The sequence below is a fragment of the Amblyraja radiata genome, chromosome 7 (genome assembly GCF_010909765.2).
Source record: "Amblyraja radiata isolate CabotCenter1 chromosome 7, sAmbRad1.1.pri, whole genome shotgun sequence".
In the NCBI taxonomy this organism is placed as follows: Eukaryota; Metazoa; Chordata; class Chondrichthyes; order Rajiformes; family Rajidae; genus Amblyraja; species Amblyraja radiata.
In genome coordinates, this window is record NC_045962.1 from 60,656,821 (window position 1) to 60,684,135 (window position 27,315).

Genomic DNA, 27,315 nt, shown 5'->3' on the forward strand with positions numbered 1-27,315 from the left:
AGTCACCTATTACTCGCAGATAGAAACATAGAACATAGTTGCAGGAGTAGGCCATTCGGCCCTTCGAGCCTGCACCGTCATTCAATATGATCATGGCTGATAATCCAACTCAGTATCCCGTCCCTGCCTTCTCTCCATACCCCCTGATCCCTTTAGCCACAAGGGCCACATCTAACTCCCTCTTAAATATAGCCAATGAACTGGCCTCAACTACTGTTATTTTCTAAAGTTGATTTCAAACTTAATTTAAATGTGTATTTCAATCCCTTTTGGCAATATAACCTGACATAAATTGTAGTCTTAACTATATTGTTTTTATTTAATTCTGAATGTTACATTTTTTTAAATGTTAACAATGACTGCATTCATGGTAAAACCATTCAAGAATCTACACCTCTCAAGTTTCTTCCAAATGAGCTGGTAATATCAGTGAAGGAAACTCTATAAAGAATTTCTTTAAAGACAGACCTTTAAATTCAGCTTTGCTTGCTGGAGCTAAGGATGTTTTTATTCATGTTTTCAGTACATCCTTTAATATTTCTATACTTAGACAACTACCTAATTTCCTTTCATAGGAATTTATGGAATGTACTTCAGTAAAGATTTTTGACAGAAAACATCCTCTTCTAAATGTTCTGTTAAAGCAACATCTGTTTTCTTGTATCCCATCTTACTTTTTTTTTTGTTGTGATCTTAAATTTAAAACCTATGTTTTTCACTGGGATGACAATTTTCATGTTTTGTTCATAATTGCATTTCTTTAAAAGAGGCCTTTTCTGAATGAATTCGGTCTGCACCAATTCTGATGTATCATGGCTCATTTCCCATTCAAACTTGGTTCTAACAGGTAATTCCTGTCCCTTCATCATCGCCAGGACAAAATTCCAGAGCTCCCCACCTGTGGGAGCATCTTCACTAGAAGAACTGTGCAATTCAAGGTGGCTTGCCAACAACATTCTTGAAGATCTGTTTGAACTACTGCTTTATACTACTGCTCTAAACTAATTGAATCACTCAGCAACATAAATATGTTGCTTTTCCAATTACAACCATAATTAATGCCAGGTGTTAGCTGTTTTCAATAGCAGTAAACATGCATGTTTATGCTAATTAATTCATCTTTTAAGTATAAAGTATGCAAAATAAGGACTTCCCAGTGCCAGCAACACATAAAATAATTAAACTTCATTACAATTAGTATTTAAATACCAATAATTAGTCTATCTGGGAACAAAAGCTGACAATTCTATCAAAGGCTGCTCAACAATTATCCAGTGAAAATTAGTATGAAGAAGAATGGCTTAATATTAATTATTTTAGCTGTGTGAGTCACACAAATTTGGTGAGCAATAAAAACACTTTCTGTGTATTATTAAACTTACTAAATGAGTTAAGAAAGTGGGTTATGTTAATAATTGCTCAAAACTACTTCATGAAAATCAAAGAATGATACATTTCCAAAAGAATATTATCAATGCATCAGCAGCTATGTTAATTGTAAAAGTAAATTACAGATGGAAATTAGGTTAACTAAAAATAGATTTCAACTGAAACACTTCACTGTAAGACATGCAAAACACCATGATGTTCCCAGGATTTTCTAGCTACAATGACTAAATTCTTGGCACATTAATTTATTATATTTGCAGAATGTAGCCCCCAAACGTAGCAAGTAAATAAATAATCCTACATCTTTGACTATATTCAACTCTTGACAATGTATTATTTTCCCAGCATATAAAATATGCAACGTTAGCTCTCCATAAGGGTCTCGACCCGAAACGTCACCCATTTCTTCTCTCCAGATGCTGCCTGTCCAGCTGAGTTACTCCAGCTTTTTGTGTCTATCTTTGGTTTAAACCAGCATCTGCAGTTCTTCCTACACAGCTCTCCATTAAAATTCAGTTGTGTCATCTCCTTTTAAGATCTGCTTGCAACTCTCCGTAAATTGATTTAAAAGTCTTAGAAGAACCCTCTTAAGGTTGCATTAAGCAGAGTTCATGGTTGCATTGCTAAAAGCATTGCTAACTGCACCACCAGGGGCGCTGCACAATTGTCAGCCCCGCCAACAGTCTGTCTGTTTTTTCGTCTTTTTTTGGTATTTTTAATGCGTTTAAATAGCTTGTGTAAATGTTCTCCGGTTTGTTTTATGTAGGGGGAGGGGGAGGGGGAGGGGGTGGGTTTTTTTTTTTCCAGTTTCTTATCTTGCCGGAGATGCGATTGTTTTCCTGATCGTATCTCCGGCCTAACATCATGGAGCTGGAGGCCTCCTCGGACTAACTCTGATCCCCACCGCGTGGCGTGGACTTAACATCGGAGCTGATCCCTTGCCTGGGATTGCTTCAACCACGGCCTGCGGACTTTACATTGAAAGCTCGCAGTCTCGGGAGAGGCCGAGTCGGGAGCTCCAACTACACAGAGGTTCGTCAAGCCCCGACTCAGAGTCCGATCGCCCGGCGCGGGGGAGCTGACATTCCCCCGATGTGGGAGCTGATCGCCCCGACGCGGAGGGCCCGACCACCGCTGGCTACAGTGGTCAAGATCGTCCCGTTAACGGAGGGCTCAAGGCCCCCGACCGAGGGAGAACAAAGAAGGGAAGAGATTTAACTTTTTTTTCCCGCCTTCCATCACAGTGAGGAATGTGGAGGAGTCACTGTGGTGAATGTTTATGTTAAAATGTATTTTGTGTGTTGCGTTGCTTTTTGTTTGTATGACTAACTTGGCAAATGAAATTCCTCGAATGTTGCAAAACATACTTGGCTAATAAAGTATCATTGTATTGTATTGTAAGGGTGGGTACATGAGAGGCTACAAGTGGTTGAAGAACCAAATAGAGATTCAGGGGGTTAATGAATTGACTCCAGGTACTCACTATCATATATCTGACATCCGCCAAAATCCATTCTTTGGCTAACAGTTTTTTTTTTTTTTTAATTTCTTTAATTATTTTTGTTAGAAGCAATGGTACAAGAATAAAACAATCGACATATAAAATTATACAATTATTGTACAGCTTCAATTTTAACCTTTTAACTTGAAAATAAGGGAAAAGAAAGGAGAAAGAACAAGAAAGAGAAAAAGTGAAAGGTGAAAAGAGAGGTCCCCTAGACTACCAAAGTAGTGTGGCCAAAGCGTGAATAAAGATGTAGGAGAGAAGAAGGGGAAAAAAAGAGAGAAAAAAGTGGAGATATACCTGCCTCTCGTCCCGCCCACCTCGCCCAACCCATAGTTGGATTTAAATTCAAAGTTGTGTTGCGCCATACTATCCTTGTACGAATTCGGTGAAGGGTGTCCATGTCTTGAAAAATTGAACTGTTTTTTCTGCCAAGCCAAGCCTAATCATTTCCAAATGTAGTGTCTCGGATATGTTTGTAATCCACATCTTAACAGTAGGGACTGATGAGTGTTTCCAAAATTTAAGTATTCGTTTTTTCGCCGTTATCAGGCCATAATTAAGGAAACGTCTTTGAAATAATGTTAGCTCAGAACAGGCTTCCGACGTACCTAGAATGATCAGTTCTGTGTCGGGGTCCAATTTTATTTTAAGTATTTTAGAAAATTCCCCTCCAGAAATTATGTAACTTTATACAAGAGGCAAAAGAATAGGTTATAGTTGCTTCCTGAAGGAGACATTTATCACAAATAGGAGAAACATTTGGGAAGATCTTATTCAGTTTAGACTTTGAATAATAAAGTCTGTGCAGTATTTAAAATTGTATTAGCGAATGCCTAACGTTAAGAGAACAGTTGTGTATATATAGAAGACTTTCCTCCCATCTGTCTTTTAAAATTGTTAGGCCAAGTTCATCTTCCCAAGCTCGTCTAATTACTTCCGACAAGGGGGTTTGTATATTTAAAAGGGTATTATAAAGGCGCGATATTAACTTATTTGAATCCGTGTTTCTAGTCATGCATTAGTCTAGTATGTCTGGAACCATATCTTGACAGTCTTGGGTATATGATTTCAGATAGTCTCGTATTTGAAGATATCTAAAGTATTGGCTACCTTTCAGATAATATTTCGGCTGTAATTCTTGAAATGAGAGAAGAATTCCCGTCTCATAAAGATCTCCCAGTATTTTAATTCCTAATCTTTCCCAGTATGTGAATGTCTTGTCTAAAATAGACGGCTTAAACGAGGGATTATTGGCGATTGGTGAGAAGAGATAAATTTCTCAGTTTAAGGGTTGACTTCACTTGTTTCCAGATTCGGAGGGTACTATTGGAAATCGGATTTTTCTCATATACTGTTTTCTTCAGATTTATTGGAGAGAGAAGAATCGCGCCTATATTAAAATGTGAACAATCTTCTCTCTCCATTATTAGGGGAGGGGGGGGGGGGGGGACACCATCCTGTATGGGTATGGCTGCCCAGCCTGCAGCTGTCCGATTTTTCATCTTTTTTTAATTTTTAGTTAGTTAAGTTTTTGTTTTTCGGAGTTCGTCTTTTTTATGTCGGGGTGGGGGAATGGGGAAACTGCTTTCTAGGGTCCCTATCTCGTCGGTGAGGTGGCTTTTCTCCGGGCTGCACCTTCGACCCGTCCTCGCGGCCTACCAGCGGGTCTGGAGCGCCGTTTCCTGAGGGGACCGCCCAGAACCTTGGCTTCGGCGGCGGCGCAGCGCTGGAGCGTTATCGCGGAGCGGGCGATGCCTTGCCCGGGTCGCCACGCTGGAACACCGGAGAGCTGAAGACCGCTGATGACACATCGCGGAGCTGCGGGTCTGTGGAGCGGCTAGCTGCGGGCGGCGGTGCTGAACATTACATCGGGAGCCTGGGATCTCTTGCCGAGATCGGCAGTAGTGGAGCTCCATCCAGCGTGGCCTGTTGGCTTCGGAAGTCGCGGTAAGGAAGCGGCCGTTCCAGGTTTCCCATGCCGCTGAGAGGATTCTCCCGACGCCGGAGCACCATCATCCGGCGAGAATGGCCTGGAACATCAGGCCTCCGTAAAGGTGACTGCGGAGGCCTCAATAGGCCCGATTATGGGTGGACATGGGGATGGGGACTGGACATTGTGCCTTCCCTCATAATGGGAACCATTGCGGGGGGATGTTTTTTATGTTAAAATTCTTTATTATTGTTATGTTGTTTTCTTTTTTATGTGCTGCAATGGCAATACACATTTCACTACACCAATTGGTGTATGTGACATAAAGAACCTTTGAACCTTTAACCAGTTTACCTGGTGGCATGTGTTGTCCATCCAATATTATTTTTTAATATTCGTTGCCCAGTAATAGTACAGAAAGTTGGGGAGAGCCAATCCGCCAGTTTCTTTGGGTTTACATAGATGTTGTTTATGGATTCTGTGTGTTTTATAATCCCAAATAGAGTTTGTGATCGGAGAATCGAGTTTTTTTTTTTTAATTTTATGGAAATAAATCGGTATTGATTGAAATAGGTACAGGATTTGTGGAAGGAAGATCATCTTTATGGCATTTATTCTACCTATAAGGGAAATTGGAAGCGTTTTCCAAAGTTGAATAAGGGCATTTAGTTTGGTAATTAATGGTGGAAAGTTTGCTTGAAATAGAGAAGTATATTTTCTAGTTACGTAAACTCCAATATATTTAAATTTTTCCATAGCAATTCTAAAAGGGAACTTTAGAACGTGTGTCGGATCTTGATGCTTTATTGACATAATTTCACTTTTGTTCCAGTTTATTCTATATCCTGAAAAGGAACCGAATTCCTCTATAAGATTTAGTACGTTTGGAATGCTAACTTGGGAATTGGTGATATATAGTAGTACATCATCTGCATATAATGATATTTTATTATTAGAATATTTAGTATTATAGCCATGAATATTCAGATGTACTCATACTTTCTGCTAAAGGTTCAATCGCAAGGGCAAATAACAGGGGTGATAGTGCACACCCCTGTCTATTGCCCCTGGATAACTGAAATTTAGTTGAGTATTTGATTAGTCAGTATTCTGGCAGTCGGCTTGTCATATAGCAACTTAATCCATGAAATAAGGTTTTCTCGTAATTGAAATTTTTGCAATACTATAAAAAGATATTTCCATACTACTTGGTCAAATGCTTTTTCTGCATCTAATGAAATAATTGATGTCTTCTTTTATCGTTCTATGTGAGTACATTATATAAAACAGACGTCTCAAGTTGTTGAACGAGTATCTCTTGGGTATAAACCCAGTTTGATCAGAATGTATTAATTTATTAACGTATTTACTTAGTCTTCTTGCCAGGGTTTTAACTAATATTTTCTGATCTGTATTTAGCAGGGCAATTGCTCCATATGATCCCGGCTCTTCGAGATCTTTATCTTTTTTGGGTATCAGTGTAATAGTGATTCGGCTAAAGTTTGTGGTAGCATCTGCTCTTTAAATGTGTGTATATAAAGGGCTTGTAAATGCGGGGAGTTTAAATCGTAATTTTTAAAATAAAATTCATTACTAAACCCGTCTGGGCCTGGCGTTTTACCATTCTTCAATGAGCTAATAGTCTCTTCGATTTCTTTTGTTGTGATCTGCGCTCCTAATTCTTCACGTTCCGCCACATTAAGTGACGGAAGATTACAGTTATCAAGGAAGTTTTTAGTTTTTATCGTTTCTACTGAAGTTTTAGATGTGTATAAATTTTGATAGAATTGTACAAATCTTTCATTAATATCTTCAGGAAGTGTAAACAGTTCACCTTTTTCTGATCTAATTTTTTGAATAGTATGATCTTTTTACATTTTTCTCAACTGACGTGCAAGAGGTTTATGCGGTTTGTCGCCGAATTCAAAAAAATTCTTAGTAATTTGAAATAGCCTGATAACTCTTGCGGAGAGAATTTGATTTAACTTGAATTTTAATAGTGCTATCTTATTATGTTTATCCATAGAAGGATCTATAGCATTTTCTGAATCCAGCTGTCTGATCTGTTCTTCTAATTCCAGTTGTTCTATCCTGTTCTTTTTATTTTGATATGCTTGATATGAAATAATAGAACCTCTAATAAATGCCTTAAAATATTCCCATCAGTAATAGAGAAAACAAGAAGGCAACCAGTTTAGGGATCCTTGGAATGGGACACCAGTAACTGGGAGAGAAGATACTTGAGCATGGTGAGGAAAAGCTGGAGTATCACTGAGAGTAAAGATTAGTCATTGCAGGGAGAGCCAGGATAAAGATAGAGAATTTTGTTGGGGAAATATCACATACTGTTGTTCATGGAAGTGACTGACATTGGATTGGTGAAGGAGATGAAGATCATATATAATCATGAGGACGAGAGAAGCCTATCTATTACAGTGCATATTTAGTGAGTGAAGATTGTGACAGATACCGTGTTAGTGTACGAAGTAGGTAGATCAGATACTCTGGTGATGTTGATAGAATAGTTTGGATGCTGACTAACATTGAAGATATGATGGTGCATACTGATTTTGTAGTAAGTAGGTCAACCAGTTTCACAGTACGAAACAGTACATCCCTCTTTGCATCTAACCATCTCCAGCGAACAATCAGCTTAATGGGGAACCTCCTTGCCTGAGGTAATCTGTTACCAGCCCCAATTTGACTTGGTTTCTATGATCACTTTCAGTACACCCCCCCCCCCCCCCCACCCCCAACTACAATCAGTCTGAAGAGGGGTCATTGCCCGAAATATCACCCATCCATTTCCTCCAGAAATGTTGCCTGACCTGTCACATCAGCATTTTGTATCTGTCTTTGGTATAAACCAGCATCTGCAGTTCCTTTTTATTACTGCATTATGTGTTGATTTTCTAAAGAAGGCCTTTTGATTTTGCATACCTCATAATCAAGCTTGCAGTAACTATTTAGTTTGACAGTTACTGACTAGCATAGCGGAAAGCAAAAAAAGGTTAACGACTAATTCAGTTTCTGGAAATAAAATTACAATGGTGTCAGTGGAATATTATCCGAGGCTGTCCTGTTCCACACAAACTTATTGCGTTACATTCTGTTCTGTCATTTTGGCTCCAATTTATTGTTTTCAAAGTCCTATTAACTATATTGTAAGTAAGTTATTACTTAACTAAGTTATTACTTTATTTAGTAACCGCTTGCGTTTTCCAGTTTCAATATTATATTTTTAGGCAAAATGTAAACCATTGTTACAGAACATTGACAGTCAAATCATTCTACAGTAATTACAGAGTAAATGCACACCATGACAGGCAGAATTTATAGTGTTTATACAGCAGTTATAAGAGATATCGATACATTTAGGATTCAGATTATTCTGGCTTGCCAAAGGAACAACGGCAAAACCACGATCTGCGTGAGATAACCACTGATGAGATGTTTGTGCAGTAATCAACCAGAACCAGAATTGAAATTTCTTAAAGTGCCAAATAGGAATTGAAAGTGCAACGCACATAGGTAAACGCAGCCACCTAGATTGATAAAAGTAACAGAAGGATATTGCATTATGAACTATAATTTAACTAGCATTCTTATTCAATTGCGATGGCTTCCGTTTTTAAAAAATATACACATATTCAGAAAAATCTAGATAAATGCGAGGTGTTTAATCCACATAAATGTATGCATTTTGCAAGTACTAATGAAGCTAGGACATACAGCATCTGTGGAACAAGATTAGCAAGTTTGCAGATGATGCTGAGAATGGTGGAGTTATTGAAAGATTGCCTTAAGCAACAGAATGATATTAACTTGTTGGAATGGGATAAGAAATTGCAGATAGAAGTGATATGTTGCATTTTGGGAGAATTAATGAAGCTAGGACATTCACTCAGAATGGTAGATCAGAGGCACAGGGGGGTTCATGGTGTGCACGGGCAATGATTCTTGAGGGTGGCATATTGGATAATGTGATTATGAAGACAAATGAAATACTGGCCTTCAGTAGTCAAGGCACGGAATACAATAGCCAGAAATTTACGCACCAACTTTATAAAACATTCATCAAATCTCAGCTGTGTGCTGCATGCGGCTCTGGTCACAACACTGGGTGGTGCCAGCAATGGCTGTCTCGCTAACAGTCTCTGTCCTTTTTTCTTTGTGTTTAAACAGTATGTTAAATGTATGGTTTTAGTGTATTTAGCTTGTTTTATGTGGGTGGGGGGGGGGGGGGGAGGTGGGGGGAGTTGGGGGAAACTTTTTCTAATCTCTTACCTCGACGGAGATGTGCTTTTTTCCCGTATCTTATCTCTGTCCGCACTGCGGCCTAACATCGAGGAGTTGGCAGCTTTTGCTGGAGTCCGACTTTTGAGAGCTCCACCACGGGTGCCTACTGGACTTTAACATCTTGGAGCCTGCGATCCCTTTGCCAGGGATCGACCTCGGAGCTCCAACTTGGGTGCTTGCGGACTTAACATCACGGAGCCCACAGTCTCTGATCAGAGAACGACATCGGAAATGTTGTACTTTGTGGTCCGGTATCTGTTATACCATTGTTATGACTCTGGAATGACTACAAGTACACATATTTAGGGGTTTGAAGCTGAGCATAAATCAAGGCTCTGTTTATTTCACGGCCATCTGGAACCAGAGTGCCCTGCCCATATTATGTCATTCCCACATATATATGTTGCCACGTGGGCAAACAAAGTAGTCCTTGTGATATAACAAAGTAGTCCTTGCAATATCACAACAGGGAACTCCAAGCCGCGGGGGTTTCAACCACCCCAACGTCGGGAGCTTCGACCGCAGGCTGCAGGAACTTTGATCGTTCCGACGGATGGTTCAACTACCCTGACCGCGGGAGAATAAAGAGGAAGACGATTGGACTATTTTGCCTTCCATCACAGTGAGGAATGTGGGGAATCCGCCAAGGTGGATATTTATGTTAACTGTTATATATTTGTGTGTCTTGTTGCTTTGTTTTCATATGGCTGTATGGTAATTTATATATCACTGTACCTCAATTGTTACATGTGACAATAAAAGACCTTTGAAACCTTTGCAACACTGTAGAAAAGTGGAGGATATCACCAGGATGGATTCACAAGAGACTAGGCTACGCCTGGGATGGGGCATTGTAATGGGGCATTGTAATTATGAAGACAGACTGGAGCGATTATGTCTGATTTGGTATTCCAAACATATGAGTATCAGTAATGCTATTATATTTGCCGATATACGAGTACCAGTAATTCTATTTAACTAAATGAACTTGTTTGGTGATTCTCTAGTAAAGTTAATCGGGTATTTTAGATTACATAGCAATCAATGACAGAGACATTTTTTCTCTATTTAATCTATCAAAGCATCATGGAGCTCATATTTGTTGTTGTGAAAACAACCAGTTGCCTCGTTAATCCTGAATAAGCATTATGAAATGCTATGCAAATGCAAAAAACACAAGCATAGATAATGAAAAATTGAAGAGAGTAATTTATGATTACATTGGTAACATGTGTGAATCTGTTTACTCCAAATTTGTTTAGCTTGAAGGCAATGAATGGCTGGAGGTAGGATTTAATTACAAAATAAAACCAACAATGAAAAGTTAGGATTCTGGTGTTTGATAAATACTATTAGTTTTTAATCATCCTTCAGCAAATGTCTTTAGGTATTAACAACTTATAATATAGCTACTAATTTTGAAAACAATTTTACCTGAAAGAAATAGAAATCTGTTACTTCATCAAAAGCACTCAAGAATTCCGTACATTAATGATTTTTTTAATCCACGTCATATTTCATTTTTTTAATTAATATTTTATCTTCGTCACCAGGATTATTTAAAAAAGACTAAAAAATCCAGATACTGGAAATGATTTTTTTTTTAAACATTGGAAATACTCAGTAGGTCATGCAGCATCTGTGGAAAGCGACGCAGGTCAACATTTAGGTTGTTGTCCATTAATCAGAACTAAGATAAGTTAGAAATTAAACAATTTGAACTTTAAAGAGATAATGGTGAAGGCTTGAAAAGCAAGCTCGTCTGTCTGGAGGAGTCACAAACAGAAGCAGATAAATGTAAATGAAGGACAAGAAATAAAAAGAGAAAAGAACTATAAAAATATAAATTGAATGCAGAAAACACCCAGCATGTTACAACTGGCCATTTTTGAAGTAAACTGGAAATGGAGGTTGTTTAATTTTTTTAATTTAATGCTATGTTTTAAGGACTCCAATGGGCCATTTCAGAAGGCGAAATACTGTTTCTCTTGCTGGGCGCGATTGATCCACTGTGATTGAGATATTTCACACAAAGATATTTGAGTGAAAGTGGGAAGGAGAATTAAAGTATCTGGAAGCTCAAGATCGTCTTTGAGGACTGAATGGAGATGCTTTCCATAGTGCTCGCGCAGTCTACACTCTAATTTAAAGCAAACTAAGATTCAAGATGATCAAGAGTGAATGTTGGTGGACATGGATGAGTAGGAATTGCATGGGAAACTATCCCTTCTGAATCCTAACAGGTGAGTGAAGCGGAACATGGCTGGTGGTGGCATCACATTAAAGATGGTGAAAGACAAGGAGAATGATTCATTGAATGTGGTGTTTGGTCAGATAGAAGAAAAGGCGTGGCATGAAAAAAGACAATGACAACAGAAGTGCAAGAAATTAACGAGCTTATCAACTCTAATAGAGGAAAAACATAATTTAAAAAATACTTAGCACTAAAGTGGTAATTCAGAAGAGATAAAACAGAAATGGAGAAACTGAGAGAATGTAAGCAAGTTGGGAGGAGATGCAATCTAAATACAGTACCCTCCATAATGTTTGGGACAAATACCCATCATTTATTTATTTGCCTATGTATTCCACAACTTGAGATCTGTAACAGAAAAAAAAAATCACATGTGGTTAAAGTGCACATTGTCAGATTTTATTAAAGGCCATTTTTAAACACTTTGGTTTCACCGTGTAAAAATTAGAGCTGTGTTTATACATTTCAGAGCACCATAATGTTTGGGACATATGGCTTCATAGGCATTTGTAATTGCTCAGGTGTGTTCCTTAATTGCTTCCTTAATGCAGATATAAGTTAGCTCTCAGCACCTTGTCTTTCCTCCAGTCTTTCCATCACATTTGGAAACTTTTATTGCTGTTTATCAACATGAGGACCAAAGTTGTGCCAATGATAGTCAAATAAGCCATTATGAGACGGAGAAACGAGAAAACTGTTAGAGACATCAGCCGAACGTGAAGCTTGCCAAAATCAACTGATGTTTGGAACCATTAAGAAGAAGAGAGCACTGGTGAGCTTATTAATTGCAAAGGGACTGGCAGGCCAAGGAAGACCTCCACAGCTGATGACAGAGGTATTCTCTCTATAATAAAGTAAAATTCCCAAGCATCTGTCCGACAGATCAAAGCACTCTTCAGGTGTCAGGTGTGGATTTGTCAATGACCACTGTCCACAGAAGACTTTATGAACAGAAATACATAGGCTACACTGCAAGATGCAAACCACTGGTTAGCCGCAAAAATAGGATGGCCCGGTTACAGTTTGCCAAGAAGTACTTAAAAGAGCAACCACAGGTCTGGGAAAAGGTTCTGTGGACAGACGAGACAAATATTCGCATTTCAGAGCGATGGCAAGAGCAAAGTATAGTGAAGAGAAGGAGCTGCCCAAGATCCAAAGCATACCACCTCATCTGTGAAACACGGTGGTGGGGGTGTTATGGCCTGGGCATGTATGGCTGCTGAAGGTACTGTTTTACTTATCTTCATTGACGATACAACTGTTGATGGTAGTAGCATAATGAATTCTGAAATGTATGGACACATCCAATCAGCTCAAGTTCAAACAAATACCTCAAAACTCATTGGCCGGCGATTCATTCTACAGCAAGACAATGGTCTCAAACATACTACTAAAGCAACAAAGGAGTTTTTCAAAGCTAAAAAGTGATAAATTCTTGAGTGGCCATGTCAATCACCTGATCTGAACCCAATTGAGCATGCCTTTTATATGCTGAAGAGAAAATTTAAGGGAACCAGCCCCCAAAAACAAGCAAAAGCTAAAGATGGCTGCAACACAGGTCTGGCAGAGCATCACCAGAGAAGACACCCAGCAATTGGTGATGTCCATGAATCGCAGACCTCAAGCAGTCATTGCATGCAAAGGATATGCAACAAAATACTAAACATGACTACTTTCATTTACATGACATTGCTGTGTCCCAAACACTATGGTGCCCTGACATGGGGGGACTATGAATAAACACTGCTGCAATTTCTCAATGGTGAAACCAAAATGTATAAAAATGGCCTTTATTAAAATCTGACAATGTGCACTTTAACCACATGTGATTTTTTCTATTACAAATCTCAAATTGTGGAGTACAGAGGCAAATAAATCAATGATGGGTCTTTGTCCCAAACATTATGGAGGGCATTGTGACTGCAGGAATCCACGGACTTGCAATGGACATTGGTCACTCATCTATTCCGAGAGGTGGAGAAAGGGAGGGAAGTTAAAATGAGAGCAGGATGGAAATTGCCAGCACAGGTGATTAAACTTTTGAAAACTGTAGGAAATATTTTGAAGCAAATTCATTTAAAACTTTCCTTACAATTAATTAGAACTATTTAATATTTTCTTTTTCCTAATTTTCCATTGTTCCTGAAAGTGGGGTCAGAAGTGGACAGTCAAAAAGGCTTTCAGCACATTGGCCTTCATCAGTCAGAGTACTGAATATAGACGTTGGGAGGTCATGTTGCAGTTATACAGGACATTGGTGAGGCCACATTTAGTGTATTGTTCAGTTTTGGTCACCCTGTTATACAAAGATGCTGTTAAGCTGAAAAGGGTGCAGAAAAGGTTTACGAGGATGTTGCCAGGACTCGAGGGCATGAGCCGTAGGGGGAAGTTGAGCAGGCTCGGACTTCAATCCTTGGAGCACAGGAGGATGAGGGGTGATCTTATAGAGGTGTACAAGATCATGATGGAAATAAATAGGGCCAATTCACAGAGTGTTTTACCCAGAGTAGGGTAATTGAGAATCAGAGGACATAGGTTTACAGTGAGAGGGGGAAAAGATATAATAGGAACCCGAGGGGGAACTTTTTTTTACACAAAGGGTAGTAGGTGTATTAAAGGAGCTGCCAAAGGAGGAAGTTGAGGCAGGTACTATCACAACATTTAAGAAACATTTAGACAAGTACATGGATAGGATACATTTAGAGGGAATATGGGCCAAATGCAGTTTTGTGGGACTAGTGTAGGTGGGACATTTCGGTTGACATGGGAGTTTCGCTGAAGGGACAGGTGACAAGGGTTATGGGGAGAAGGCAGGAAAATGGGAAGAGCAGGCAGAGATCAGCCATGATTCAATGGCGGAGTAGACTCGATGGGCCGAATGGCCTAATTCTGCTCCTATAACCTGGGACTGTTTCCACACTGTATGACAGTGTGTAACATCACTCCCTGACGAGCTCAATGCGTTTTACGCACGCTTTGACAGGGAGAATACTGATGTGCCTTCCTGATCCCCCATTCGCTGTGATGGCATTTCAGTCTCAGTCACAGAGGCCGATGTCAGGAAATCCTTCAGAGGGGTGAACCCCCGAAAAGCACCTGGACCTGATGGTATACCCGGCCGTGTTCTAAAAACCTGTGCGGACCAACTGGCGGGAGTTTTTACGGACATTTTCAACCTCTCACTTCTGAGGTCTGAGGTCCCCACATGCTTTAAAAGGGCATCAATTATACCGGTGCCCAAGAAGAGTAAGGTGACATGCCTCAATGACTATTGACCAGTGGCACTAACGCCGGTGGTGATGAAGTGCTTTGAGAGGTTGATCATGGAGCAAATCAACTCCTACATCGACAAAAACCTGGACCCACTGCAGTTCGCGTACCGCCACAACAGATCAACGGTGGATGCGATCTCGCTGGCTCTCCACTCCGCACTGGACCACTTGGACAACAAAAACTCATATGTCAGGCTGTTATTCATTGATTACAGCTCGGCATTTAACACAATCATCCCCTCCAAACTGGTTACCAAACTCGCAGAACTGGGTCTCTGCGCATCCCTCTGCAACTGGATCCTCGACTTCCTCGTCCACAGACCACAGTCTGTTCGTATTGGTGGAAATGTGTCAGCCTCAATAACAATCAGCACGGGAGCACCTCAAGGCTGCGTGCTCAGCCCCCTGCTGTACTCACTCTATACCCATGACTGCGTAGCGAACCACAGTGCGAACTCCATCATCAAGTTCGCTGACGACACCACTATTGTGGGGCGTATCACTGATGGGGATGAGTCAGAGTACAGAAGAGAGATCGAGCAACTGTCCATATGGTGCCAGCGCAATAACCTGGCCCTCAACACCAGAAAAACCAAGGAACTGATTGTGGACTTTGGAAGGAGTAGGAGGGGGACCCACAGCCCCATTTATATCAACGGGTCGATGGTTGAAAGGGTCAAGAACTTCAAATTCCTGGGCGTGCACATCTCTGAAGATCTTTCCTGGTCCGATTACACTAACGCAATTATCAAAAAAGCTCATCAGCGCCTCTACTTCCTGAGAAGATTACGGAGATTCGGATTGTCAAGGAAGACTCTCTCTAACTTCCACAGGTGCACAATCGAGAGCATGCTGACCGGTTGCATCGTGGCTTGGTTCGGCAATTTGAGCGCCCTGGAGAGGAAAAGACTACAAAAAGTAGTAAACACTGCCCAGTCCATCATCGGCTCTGACCTTCCTTCCATCGAGGGGATTTATCGCAGTCTCTGCCTCAAAAAGGCTGGCAGTATCATCAAAGACCCACACCATCCTGGCCACACACTCATCTCCCTGCTACCTTCAGGTAGAAGGTACAGGAGCCTGAAGACTGCAACAACCAGGTTCAGGAATAGCTACTTCCCCTCAGCCATCAGGCTATTAAACCTGGCTCGGACAAAACTCTGATTATTAGCAACCACTTTCTGTTATTTGCACTACCAGTTTATTTATTCATGTGTGTATATATTTATATCATGGTATATGGACACATTTATCTGTTTTGTAGTAAATGCCTACTATTTTCTGTGTGCTTAAGCAAAGCAAGAATTTCATTGTCCTATACAGGGACACATGACAATAAACTCACTTGAACTTGACTCTATCAAATCTATTGCTTCTATTCTGTCACTCACCACTGGTAGAGAGAATAAGATTTAACATTTATAACTTTAATTTATAAATATAATTTAAGTCTGCAACATTTAACAGTATAGGCCATTTGCCCCAGTGTCTGTTCCAGCATCTATCAAGATCATGGACGATCTTTTACATCAGCATCACTTTCCAGTAGCAATAACATATCCCTTGATTCTCTTAATATCTATACATCTTTCAGTCTCTGACATATGATGGAAGGATCAACCGCAGACTATCTGAAGACATTATCCTGATGGTTTAATACGAGAGACATTCTCAATGATATCCCTCAGAATTTGACTCATTTGTTTTTCCAAATTATTTGTTCCCGTGTAGATAATAAATCCTAAGCAGTCAAAATGCATTTATTGAAAAATAAGTAGTTGTATAAAACATTTTTTTAAATCCTTTTAGTTCAAAGTGTAGATGAACTACAAAGCAAATCGTTTTTATAACGGGTCTTGTTTGTGGTGCTTTTGTTAAATGTTTTAAGTATCAGTTTGGCCGTTTTTGGCTTATAGCACTGCATGAGATGCCTTCTGCTGAAAACTTTAAATCCATACAGGAACAGAATGGGCTGGATAGAGATTTACCAGAAGGAAGGCCTCTTGTTGGAAACCGGCTCCGTTGGCTGACTAACTTCCATCCGGCACTCCAATACACCTGGACCATTTCCGACACTTCCCTACCATTCCTTGACCTCACCATCTCCATCGCAGGGGACAGACTCCTGACCGACATACATTATAAACCCACTGACTCACATGGCTATCTGGACTACACGTCTTCCCACCCTGCCCCCTGTAAAGACTCCATCCCCTACTCCCAATTCCTCCGCCTACGCAGCATCTGTTCCCAGGATGAGACATTCCATACCAGGGCATCGGAAATGTCCTCGTTCTTCAGGGAACGGGGATTCCCCTCCGCCACCATAGATGAAGCTCACACCAGGGTCTCATCCATACCCCGTAACACTGCTCTCTCTCCCCATCCCCGCACTCGCAACAAGGGCAGAGTCCCCCTGGTCCTCACCTTTCACCCCACCAGCCGGCAAATACAACACATAATCCTCCGCCATTTCCGCCACCTCCAACGTGACCCCACCACTCGCCACATCTTCCCATCTCCCCCCATGTCTGCCTTCCGCAAAGACCGCTCCCTCCGCAACTCCCTTGTCAATTCTTCCCTTCCCTCCCGCACCACCCCCTCCCCGGGCACTTTCCGTTGCAACCGCAAGAAATGCAACACCTGTCCCTTCACCTCCCCCCTCGACTCCATTCAAGGACCCAAGGTGCGACAAAGGTTCACCTGTATCTCCTCCAACCTCATCTACTGCATCCGCTGCTCTAGATGTCAGCTGATTTACATCGGGGAGACTAAGCGTAGGTTGGGCGATCGTTTCGCCGAACACCTCCGCTCAGTCCGCAATAACCAACCTAACGTCCCGGTGGCTCAGCACTTCAACTCCCCCTCCCATTCCCAATCCGACCTCTCTGTCCTGGGTCTCCTCCATTGCCAGAGTGAGCAACAGCGGAAATTGGAGGATCAGCACCTCATATTCCGTCTGGGGACCTTGCGTCCGGATGGCATTAACATTGAATTCTCCCAATTTTGCTAGTCCTTGCTGTCTCCTCCCCTTCCTCAACCCTCTAGCTGTCTCCTCCCACCCTCCCATCCGCCGGCCCTCGGGCTCCTCCTCCTCCCGTTTTCCTTCCTTCTCCCCCCCACCAAAGAACCTATAGCTCCGCTATAAGATCTTTGCCCCCCACCTCCCATCAGTCTGAAGAAGGGTTTCGGCCCGAAACGTCGCCTATTTCCTTCGCTCCATAGATGCTGCTGCACCCACTGAGTTTCTCCAGCAATTTTGTGTACCTCCGTTGGCTGACTGACGTTCTTGTTCTGTCCTTACCGATGAGTCATACAGGCGACTGAGCAAAGAAGTTCCGTACTTCTTCAACGGGGAGCGATTTTGCAACTTTTCCGGGATGGTAAGGGCAAAGCATTTAACATGCCAACAAAAGCACACGGTTAGAACGCAAATAGATATATGTGATGATTACGTTAAGCGTGAAAGTCAGATTCAACAACGAGTAATTGTGTGTACTCGCCGCCTTCGTTTTGGCTGTAAATCTCAGATAGTTATCACCTTCCCCTTTTACACAAACAGTACCCTTCGTTGTGTTTAGCAGCGGTGGCGCTCACTGCCAAAGCTCTAGGATCTTTGCTCACTGCGGCTGCTCAATGAAGGGACTCAGCTGACCGGCGAGCGGCAGTGTTTCGCCCGGCAGCGCATGTCTGCCTGTATCAAAGATCTTTGAGTAATATCGTCGTCGTTGTTGAGCCGCAATTGATGCAGGCAGAGAGCGAGAGAGCTAAAGGAGCCAGGGCGGCGAGGACTTTGCGTAGGCGGGCGATCGCTCCTGTTGCACGAGATATCGGCTCGCCTCGCCCTTCTGGAACCTTCCACGTGGTCTGATAGTTGATGTGTTTTTTTTGGTGTGTGAGGGGAGCGAGGCGACGGAATACACCAGTCGAATCAGGTGAGAGGCAGCGACTCCATCTCGCGAGGGGAGCCCCGCCCCGCCGGTACGGGGGCGCGTGCGCACTGCGCCCACTGGCGTTGCTCGGCCGCTTGCGCTCGAGCGATTTAAAACAGACTGGAGGAGGGAGGTGGCTGGCTGGCACTGCGCTGAATGTGTGTGTGTGTGTGAGAAATAAATTAAATCTACACATCCGCGCTCAGGGCACGAGGAAGGGTAAGGCATGTAGGGGTACATTTTTTTTTTTAAATACACGCGTTTAACTTCAACTAGCTTTAGTTAAGTCTATTGGAGAATTAAAAACTACAGTGTTTTTGTTTGTGGCATGAGATCGCAAACCAGGTGAGGATGAAAACCGCGCTGAACCCTTGCTGTGTGTGTGTGGTATTTTTTCCTTCGGCAATTTTTCTTCCAAGGGTGGATCATTACAATATATTTTCGTCATCCTTTGTTGCCAATCGTGTTTTCTCGATTTAACAACACGGGGCTTGTAGTTTTATTGTGGTATGAGAACTGATGGATTTATCTCAAGATTTGTTTATCACCGAGCTGGCAGCCTTTTATTTATTTATTTATTTATTTATGTATCTATTTATCCTTGGTTAAAAGCAACAAAGAGAGACCCTGTCTGCCCAAGCGGCGAAATAACGTGAGCGCTGGTACTGTAGCCAGATCGTGAGGAAAGAGCTCTCCAAGGTTACTCAATACAAGCAATTTATATATTTACACTGAGCGGACCCGAAGTGAAAATTCCTATGGTGCTGGTATTGGCAAGGTTGTTGTTGGGCTCATAAGTGTAACAAGAACCAATTCGGCGGACGTGATTTTTGTTTTGAAAGCTCAAAATCTGATTACAGTGTTTATCCGAATCTCATGATGGGATTTGCGTTCGTATGAGAGCAAAGAGGCGAATGTATTAAGGGATCGAAAAATATCAAATGCAGTTCAAGTTGAAGAGAAAAATGTCTTCTGCCAGCTACATGTTCCTGCGGCTTGTCTCATCGTTGATAACAACTAGAATACATCCACTGGACAAGCCTGGTGCTTGGTTGGTTGGATGGCTCAGCACATTTAGCTAGCTGATGTGGAATATGGACGCACAAAGGTTCAAAGGTTATTTATTGGTCACATACACCATAGGTGTAGTGAAATGCTTCTTGCCAATGCAGCACACAAAAAAAGTAGCAGCATTAATCGTGGTGTGTTCTTGGAATTACAGTTTAATCCATTACCATCTTTCCCAAAACTCCATTGTATGTCTAACATTCAGTGACACAAATAGATGTTTCCTCCAATTAGATTCTTACCTTGGTCCCTGATTCCATTTGTCCTCTCGCATCAATGTCCTGGAAGCCACCATTTCCATCTTTCCTCCCTGTCTACTGTTTTATGTGGGATTGGACAGTTCATAACTTAAATCCTATGAAACTAGGAGTGTGATCTGTGTCTTGTACTCATGTATACCATCTATGTCCACCTCTGTAATTTAATTAATGTCTGCTCTGCACAATACATTCAATGAAGAATCCCTCCACTTTTTTCATCTTTCCAATGTTTTCCATCTTTTGTTTGCTTTATAATTTACTTTGGTCAATAGACAATAGATGCAGGAGTAGGCCAGTCGGCCCTTCAAGCCATTCAATGTGATCATGGCTGATCATCCCCAATCAGTGCCCCATTCCTGCCTTCTCCCCATATACCCCGTTATCTTTAAGAGCCCTATCTAGCTCTCTCTTGAAAGTATCCAGAGAACCGGCCTCCACCGCCCTCTGAGGCAGAGAATTCCACACACAACTCTCTGTGAGAAAAAGTGTTTCCTCGTCTCCGTTCTAAATGGCGTGCCCCTTATTCTTAAACTGTGGTCCCTGGTTCTGGACTCCCCCAACATCGGGAACACGTTTCCTGCCTCTAGCGTGTCCAAACCCTTAACAATCTTATGTTTCAATAAGATATCCTCTCATCCTTCTAAACTCCAGTGTACAAGCCCAGCCGCTCCATTCTCTCAGCATATAACAGTCCCGCCATCCCGGGAATTAACCTTGTAAGCCTACTCCCTCAATAGCAAGAATGTCCTTCCTCAAATTAGGGTCCAAAACTGCACACAATACTCCAGGTGTGGTCTTACTAGGGCTCTGTACAACTGCAGAAGGACCTCTTCGCTCCTACACTTGACTACTCTTGTTATAAAGGCCAACATGCCATTCGCTTTCTTCACTGCCTGCTGTGCCTGCATGCTTACTTTCATAGACTGATGAACAAGGACCCCCAGATCCCATTTTACTTCCCCTTTTCCCAATTTGACGCCATTTAGATAGTAATCTGCCTTCCTGTTTTTGATACCAAAGTGGATAACATCACATTTATCCGCATTAAACTTCATCTGCCCACTCCCCCAACCTGTCCAAGTCACCCTGCATTCTCTTATCAATGATGGCTTTATCTGTCGATACCTGCATCTGAAAGGGTAGAGTTCCCGTCCTCTTCCATGTTAATGTGCACTGTGGTCAACGTTTTGATTTGCCTTTCCTGGTCCCCCTTTTAACATCAAATTTTGCCTTCTGGTACCTCTGTAGGAGGTTGAGAAGCATTATAATGTTAAATATGCTTTATAAATGCAAGTTGTAGTGCAATTCGAATACCTGCACGTTGTTAAATAGTTGTCATGTATTTCATCTGTTTGTGAAGTAGGTAGTGATTAGATCATGATGATTTTTCCAGAAACAATACCTATAAGGAAATGTGAACCTATAATTATAACTTGCGGTCTTCATATTTCTGTGGTGGCTTATCCTAAGCCACTGCTTCTTAATAGTCTTCGTACAAGACTCTTATTCCACTTTTAAACAAGTAAATTCCTTCCTGTGTAGGAAGGAACTGAAGATGCTGGTTTACACCGAACAGTCATAGAATGCTGGAGTAATTCAGCGGGGCAGGCAGCATCTCTGGAGAGAAGGAATGGGTGATGTTTGGGTCGAGGCTCTTCAGAATCTGTCTGAAGAAGGGCGTCGACCTGAAACGTCACCCATTCCTCCTCTCTGGAGATGACACCTATCCTGCTGAGATACTCTGGCATTTTGTGTCTAAAAAGCTTACTTATTCTGTATCTACTTCTTTAGCCACTCCATTGGTATAACCCTTTCATACCTAATTCCTTTCTGCTTAAAATAAATGCCTCATAATCCACCTGTTGTCTACTCTCACCCCTGCAATTTAATCCTCTTTCAGCTGTTTTTTCTCATGTTCCAGTAGGATTTGCTTCCGTTATTCTTTCACGTAGTGCATTCAGATTGGGGGAGGAATTCTCTCCCTCCCTCCCCCCCACTTCCCAACTAGTTGTAACCAACTAAGCTTATCAAAGTTCCTGCAGTTTTGGTGTTTTATTGTGTCTGGTCTTTTCCATTATTGTTTCTAGGAGAAAAATGCAAGTTTCTCTAATCTCTACAGCTATCTAAGACCACAATTTGCAACAATACATGAAGCCCACATTTCTTGTTAAGATTATATCCAAAAATTGTACACAGTGCTTAATGTAAGACATAACCAGCAATTTTATGAAGGGTTAGTATTCGCTTGCATATATTATCAACGCTCTAACAAACTAGCACAAGTCATAGAGTGATACGGTGTGGAAACGGGCCCTTCTGCCCAACTTGTCCCAGCTACACTAGTCCCTCCAAACTTGTCCTGTCTAATGTACCTGTCTAACTGTTTCTCATAAAGTGGGATAGTCCCAGCCATCTCCTCTGGCAGCTTGTTCCATACACCCACTGCCATTTGTGTGTCAAAGTTTCCCCTCAGATTCCTATTAAATCTGTTCCCCTTCACCTTGAACCTATGTCCTCTGGTCTTCGATTCCCCTACTCTGGGCAAGAGATTCTGTGCATCTACCTGATCTATTCCTCTCATGATTTTATACACCTTAATAAGATCACTCCTCGTCCGCCTGTGTTCCAAGGAATAGAGACCTAGCCTACTCATCCTCTCCCTTTTGCTCAGACCCTCTTGTCCTGTCAGCATCCTTGTAAATCTTCTCTGAAACCTCTCAAGCTTGACTATCTTTCCTATAACATGATGCCCAAAACTGAACACAATACTCTAAATGCGGTCTCACCAACGTCTTATACAACTGCAACATGATTGCCCAAGTGTTCACTGGGCGATCATGGACAGGGTTGTGTTCACCATTCTCTGCAGGTTTAGACAGATAATGGAGGAGTTGCCATGCCAGGCTGCGATGCATCCCATCAGAATATTATCTATAGCAGATCTGTAGGTGTTTGAGAGAATCATCGTTATTAAAAATCTTCCTAATGGAACTTGAGTAGAGAAGCTGGGATGTAATGTTAAAATTGTACAAGTCATTGGTGAGACCAAATCTGGAGTATGGTGTACAATTTTGGTCGCCCAATTATAGGAAGGATGTCAACAAAATAGAGAGAGTACAGAGGAGATTTACTAGAATGTTGCCTGGGTTTCAACAACTAAGTTACAGAGATAGGTTGAATAAGTTAGGTCTTTATTCTCTGGAGCGCAGAAGGTTAAGGGGGGACTTGATAGAGGTCTTTAAAATGATGAGAGGGATAGACAGAGTTGATGTGATCAAGCTTTTCCCTTTGAGAATAGGGAAGATTCAAACAAGAGGACACGACTTCAGAATTAAGGGACAGAAGTTTAGGGGTAACATGAGGGGGAACTTCTTTACTCAGAGAGTGGTAGCGGTGTGGAATGAGCTTCCAGTGGAAGTGGTGGCGGCAGGTTCGTTGGTATCATTTAAAAATAAATTGGATAGGCATATGGATGAGAAGGGAATGGAGGGTTATGGTATGAGTTCAGGCAGGTGGGACTAAGGGAAAAAAGTTGTTCGGCACGGACTTGTAGGGCCGAGATGGCCTGTTTCCGTGCTGTAATTGTTATATGGTTATATGGTTAACTGGACTGTGAAGAATTTTAGCTACAGAAAAATGTGTCTGTGGGTTAATCATGGAAGTGTTACGGCAGGGCAAATAATTGAACCGTGAATATGTTCAACCACTTTTGGCTGTCTCTCCAGTTCACTTTTGTTTTGACAATATGCATAATTTGTATTTCTATGCATTTAATGTCAAACATTTCCATAATAAATCACTTAACCCATAATTCAGATTACGGCTTGACACATAACCCTTCCTAGAGAGTTACTGCAGTGTCGCCATAAGCAGAAAGATATAATTCCAGTCTGATAAACAGATGGAGATGGACAGGTGAATGGTATGCCCCCAAAAATAAAAATCTAACCAACAAAGGTGATGAACCAAGGACATAGAAACATAGAAAAATAGGTGCAGGAGTCGGCCCCCCGAGCCAGCACCACCACTCAACATGATCATGGCTGATCATCCAAAATCAGTACCTGCCCCATCCCCACATCCCTTGATCCCTCTAGCCCCAAGAACAAATACAACTCTCTCTTGAAAACATCCAGTGAATTGGCCTCCACTGCCCTCTGTGGCAGAGAATTCTGCAGACTCACAATTTTCTGGGTAAAGACATTTCTCCCCAACCAAATGTATCTCGTATAACTATGATTCCCATGATGCCTTTCTGTCCTGATGTTACTTGATTCTGATTTCCCCATTTGCCTTGCCATTTTCAAATGTATTAATATATCCCTCTGTTCTTCATCTCCCACCCCCAAAAAAAAAGATTATTATTACACTGCAATTCTGCGTCATTTCAAAATCTGCATTAAAATATCGCACTAGTCTATCAATATCCCCTCAAGTCTGCTCCTATCCTGTTCACCTTTTACTTGTTGGATACGTTTTGTATTATCTGCAAACTAAGGATGGCAGAGTGGCACTGCTGGTAGAACTGCTTCACGGAGTCTGAGACCCAGGTTTGATCCTGATTTGGAGTGCTATCTGTGTGGAGTTTGCACATTCTCCCTGTGACTGCGTGGGCTTGCTGCGTGAGGTCCAGTTTCCTCCTGCATACCAAAAACCATGTGGGTTTGCATGTTAATTGACTGTTGTGAATTGCCCCTAATATGCAGGGAATGGATAAGAAAGTGGGATAGCATAGAACTGGTGTGAACAGGTGATCAATGGATGGTGTGGATTCGGCCCACCGATTCCACTCTGTTCATTGATCACCTCTTCACACTAGTTCTATGTTATCCATGTATCTTAAAACTAAAACTTTCTGTTTTGTTCCCAATATCAAAAACTAGATCAAGAAAAGGGGAGGGAAGGTGGGGGGTGTGGGTTCGCTCGCCTGTCCTGGGACTGGCTGTAGCGCCCAGGTCGGCCCGCCTGTCCTGGGACTGGCTGTAGCGCCCAGGTCGGCTCGCCTGTCCTGGGACTGGCTGTAGCGCCCAGGTCGGCTCGCCTGTCCTGGGACTGGCTGTAGCGCCCAGGTCGGCTTGCCTGTCCCGGGACTGGCAGTAGGGCCCAGGTCGGCTCAGTTCCCCAGGTCTGACAGTAGCGCCCAAGTTGCCTGCGTTCCCCGGGACTGGCTGCAGTTACCAGGTCACGAAAATTAATTGAACAAAATACATCTGCGGGCCAGATGATTTCGGGTTACGGGCCCAATCCGGCCCGTGGACCGTAGGTTGCCGACCCCTGTCCTAGATGTCAGGCCTCATTGTGTCCCCCCCCTCCACCCCCATATGTTATAAAAGCGATCTCTGCCCATGGTTGGAGTCAACTAAGCTCAACACGTGATAAAAGTCTTTACAGGCTGTGCAGATGTTTGGGTAATTAAGGTTATTGTTTGCAGGCACGATTTGCTATCGGGAACAATGATGTATTAGCTGGAATGGAATCATAAACTTTGTTCAGGTTGATGGAGAGATGTTGAAAGGTTGGCTGATGTCCATGGTTCCTGGGGGATTCCTGAATAACTTTAAAGTTCTAATATCAAATCTGAACAATTGTATTTACTATCCTCCAAAAGAAAGGTAAGTTATTGGATACTTTCTCCTCTTGTAGAGTATTTTTTTTCTTTAAAATTTGAGTTAACTAATAAAATGAGCTCAATGAAGTGGGAATGTGTTGCTTTTTGGATTGTATAAATGTATTACTTCATTATGTATTCTACATCACGTGATGCAGAACGCACATGATTTGGAGAAATATTTCTATAATCTATAACATGACGCCTATAATCATAGAAAATTAATGAATTGGGGAGCTAGAGGGAAAAATAACTGATAATCCATTGAAGGATGCACTGATAAAATCCATCAAAGTATGCAAAGTGCTGGAGTAACTCAGCAGGTCAGGCAGCATACCAGGCGAACTAAGTGCAAATTTCCATTGAAAAAATCCATTATTTTTCTGTGGGGAGAGTGAAGTTTAAATTTCCCCTGGTACTTCAAATTATTTGATCCAGAAATTAACTAATTTGTACCTTGATGCAGTATGTTTAATAAACGATGTACATATCATCAACATGTATGGTTCAATAGAGCTAATTCTGTGGATTTAGTTGAAGATTAAAATAACTTTGACATCAGGGAAGTTAGTTACATATGAAATAGAAAGTTGTATAGGCCATCAGTCCTTCCATGGGGAAAACCCACCATCTCAGAAATTGATCTGTGCAGCTTTGATGCCCTCCCTAGATGGCAAGTATGTCCATCCTCGGGTAGTAAAACCAGACTTTAATTCCAGATCCAATGATGTACAATGAATGCCAAAATATTGTTTGTTTTCCTAATTGCATGCTGCACCTGCATATTAACTTTCCATGATTCATTACGTGATATGCATGCCTCTGAACACAACCACCCTTTCATCTATCAACATTTAAAATTTACTTTTCTAATCTACATTTATGAGCAATTTATCATGTCTTTGCTTGTTCATTTAACCTGGCCATATCACTTTGAAGCCTTGCTTCATCTTCCTCACAGTTCATGCTTCCAGCCAGTTTTGTATCATAATGTTATCCTTAACCACTTGATCTAAATTATGTATAAAACCTTAAAAAAGATAATTTCCAAGGGGGTTTTAAAATTTGTTTACAATCATCTGGATTGAAAATTAAATGTCACCTAATGATCATATTGACTGAATTATCTGTAATTATAACAATCCTTGTGTAATTTATGGATGTTTGCACCTCTTAAATGGTGGTGTTTTTGATTAGTTCCTAACATTTATATTTTTCTATAGTCCTAGGACAAGAATGACAGATGTATCTGGGCTGCCATATTGAAGATTATTTTTCAAATGGAGCACTTTATGGATGTGAACAAGTTATTGTGGGTACATAACCTGTAAGATCGTGTGCTTTATTTATGAGTACTTTACCCCAGAATATCTTAACTATTGAAAACAATGGCAAACTTTCATCTCTGGAAGTTATCTTCACAAAAACTAGGCTTTTTTTTGGTGGCATTTGGATTCATATGGGGAATGATGCTTCTGCACTTTACAATCCAACAACGAACGCAACATGAAAGCAGCGCTATGCTTCGTGAACAAATCCTGGACCTTAGTAAACGATATATCAAAGCTTTGGCAGAAGAAAACCAAAACGTAGCGGATGGACCATATGTCGGCACAATGACTGCATACGGTAAGTTTATCATTCGGTTTGAAAAATTGCTCGTGGTATATGTGTTTTAAGCTATTTTCCTGTAGTGTTTGGAAACTAATCTGTATTTCACTATACAATTTCTGTTATTTAGATTAAATTGAGCTGTCATTAGCCATCATATTTAATCAATGCCGTTCAAAAGTCAT

At 41.5% G+C, this 27,315-nt stretch overlaps 1 protein-coding gene and 1 long non-coding RNA gene across 7 annotated transcripts in view; one reads left to right on the plus strand and one right to left on the minus strand.

Moving 5' to 3' along the window:
- Positions 1–16,390: 16,390 nt before the first annotated feature.
- LOC116975487 lies at positions 16,391–18,087 on the minus strand. Its single transcript, XR_004412634.1, has 2 exons — positions 17,919–18,087; positions 16,391–16,668 (listed from the first exon to the last, which is right to left on the minus strand). It is a non-coding gene; the product is annotated as an uncharacterized LOC116975487 (long non-coding RNA).
- Positions 17,970–27,315, plus strand: part of mgat5 (alpha-1,6-mannosylglycoprotein 6-beta-N-acetylglucosaminyltransferase) — a 123,543-nt gene continuing 114,197 nt past the window's right edge. Inside the window, exons 1-3 of one of the 6 annotated variants that reach the window (XM_033024647.1) lie at positions 17,970–18,034; positions 25,343–25,523; positions 26,743–27,148. In XM_033024647.1, coding sequence (XP_032880538.1) covers positions 26,908–27,148 — 241 coding nt within the window. In that variant the 5' untranslated portion in view covers positions 17,970–18,034; positions 25,343–25,523; positions 26,743–26,907. Of the gene's footprint in view, positions 18,035–18,452; positions 18,587–18,653; positions 18,803–25,342; positions 25,524–26,742; positions 27,149–27,315 lie in introns of those variants that run through there. The other 5 variants (XM_033024648.1, XM_033024652.1, XM_033024650.1 and 2 more) reach the window with 5 other exon arrangements.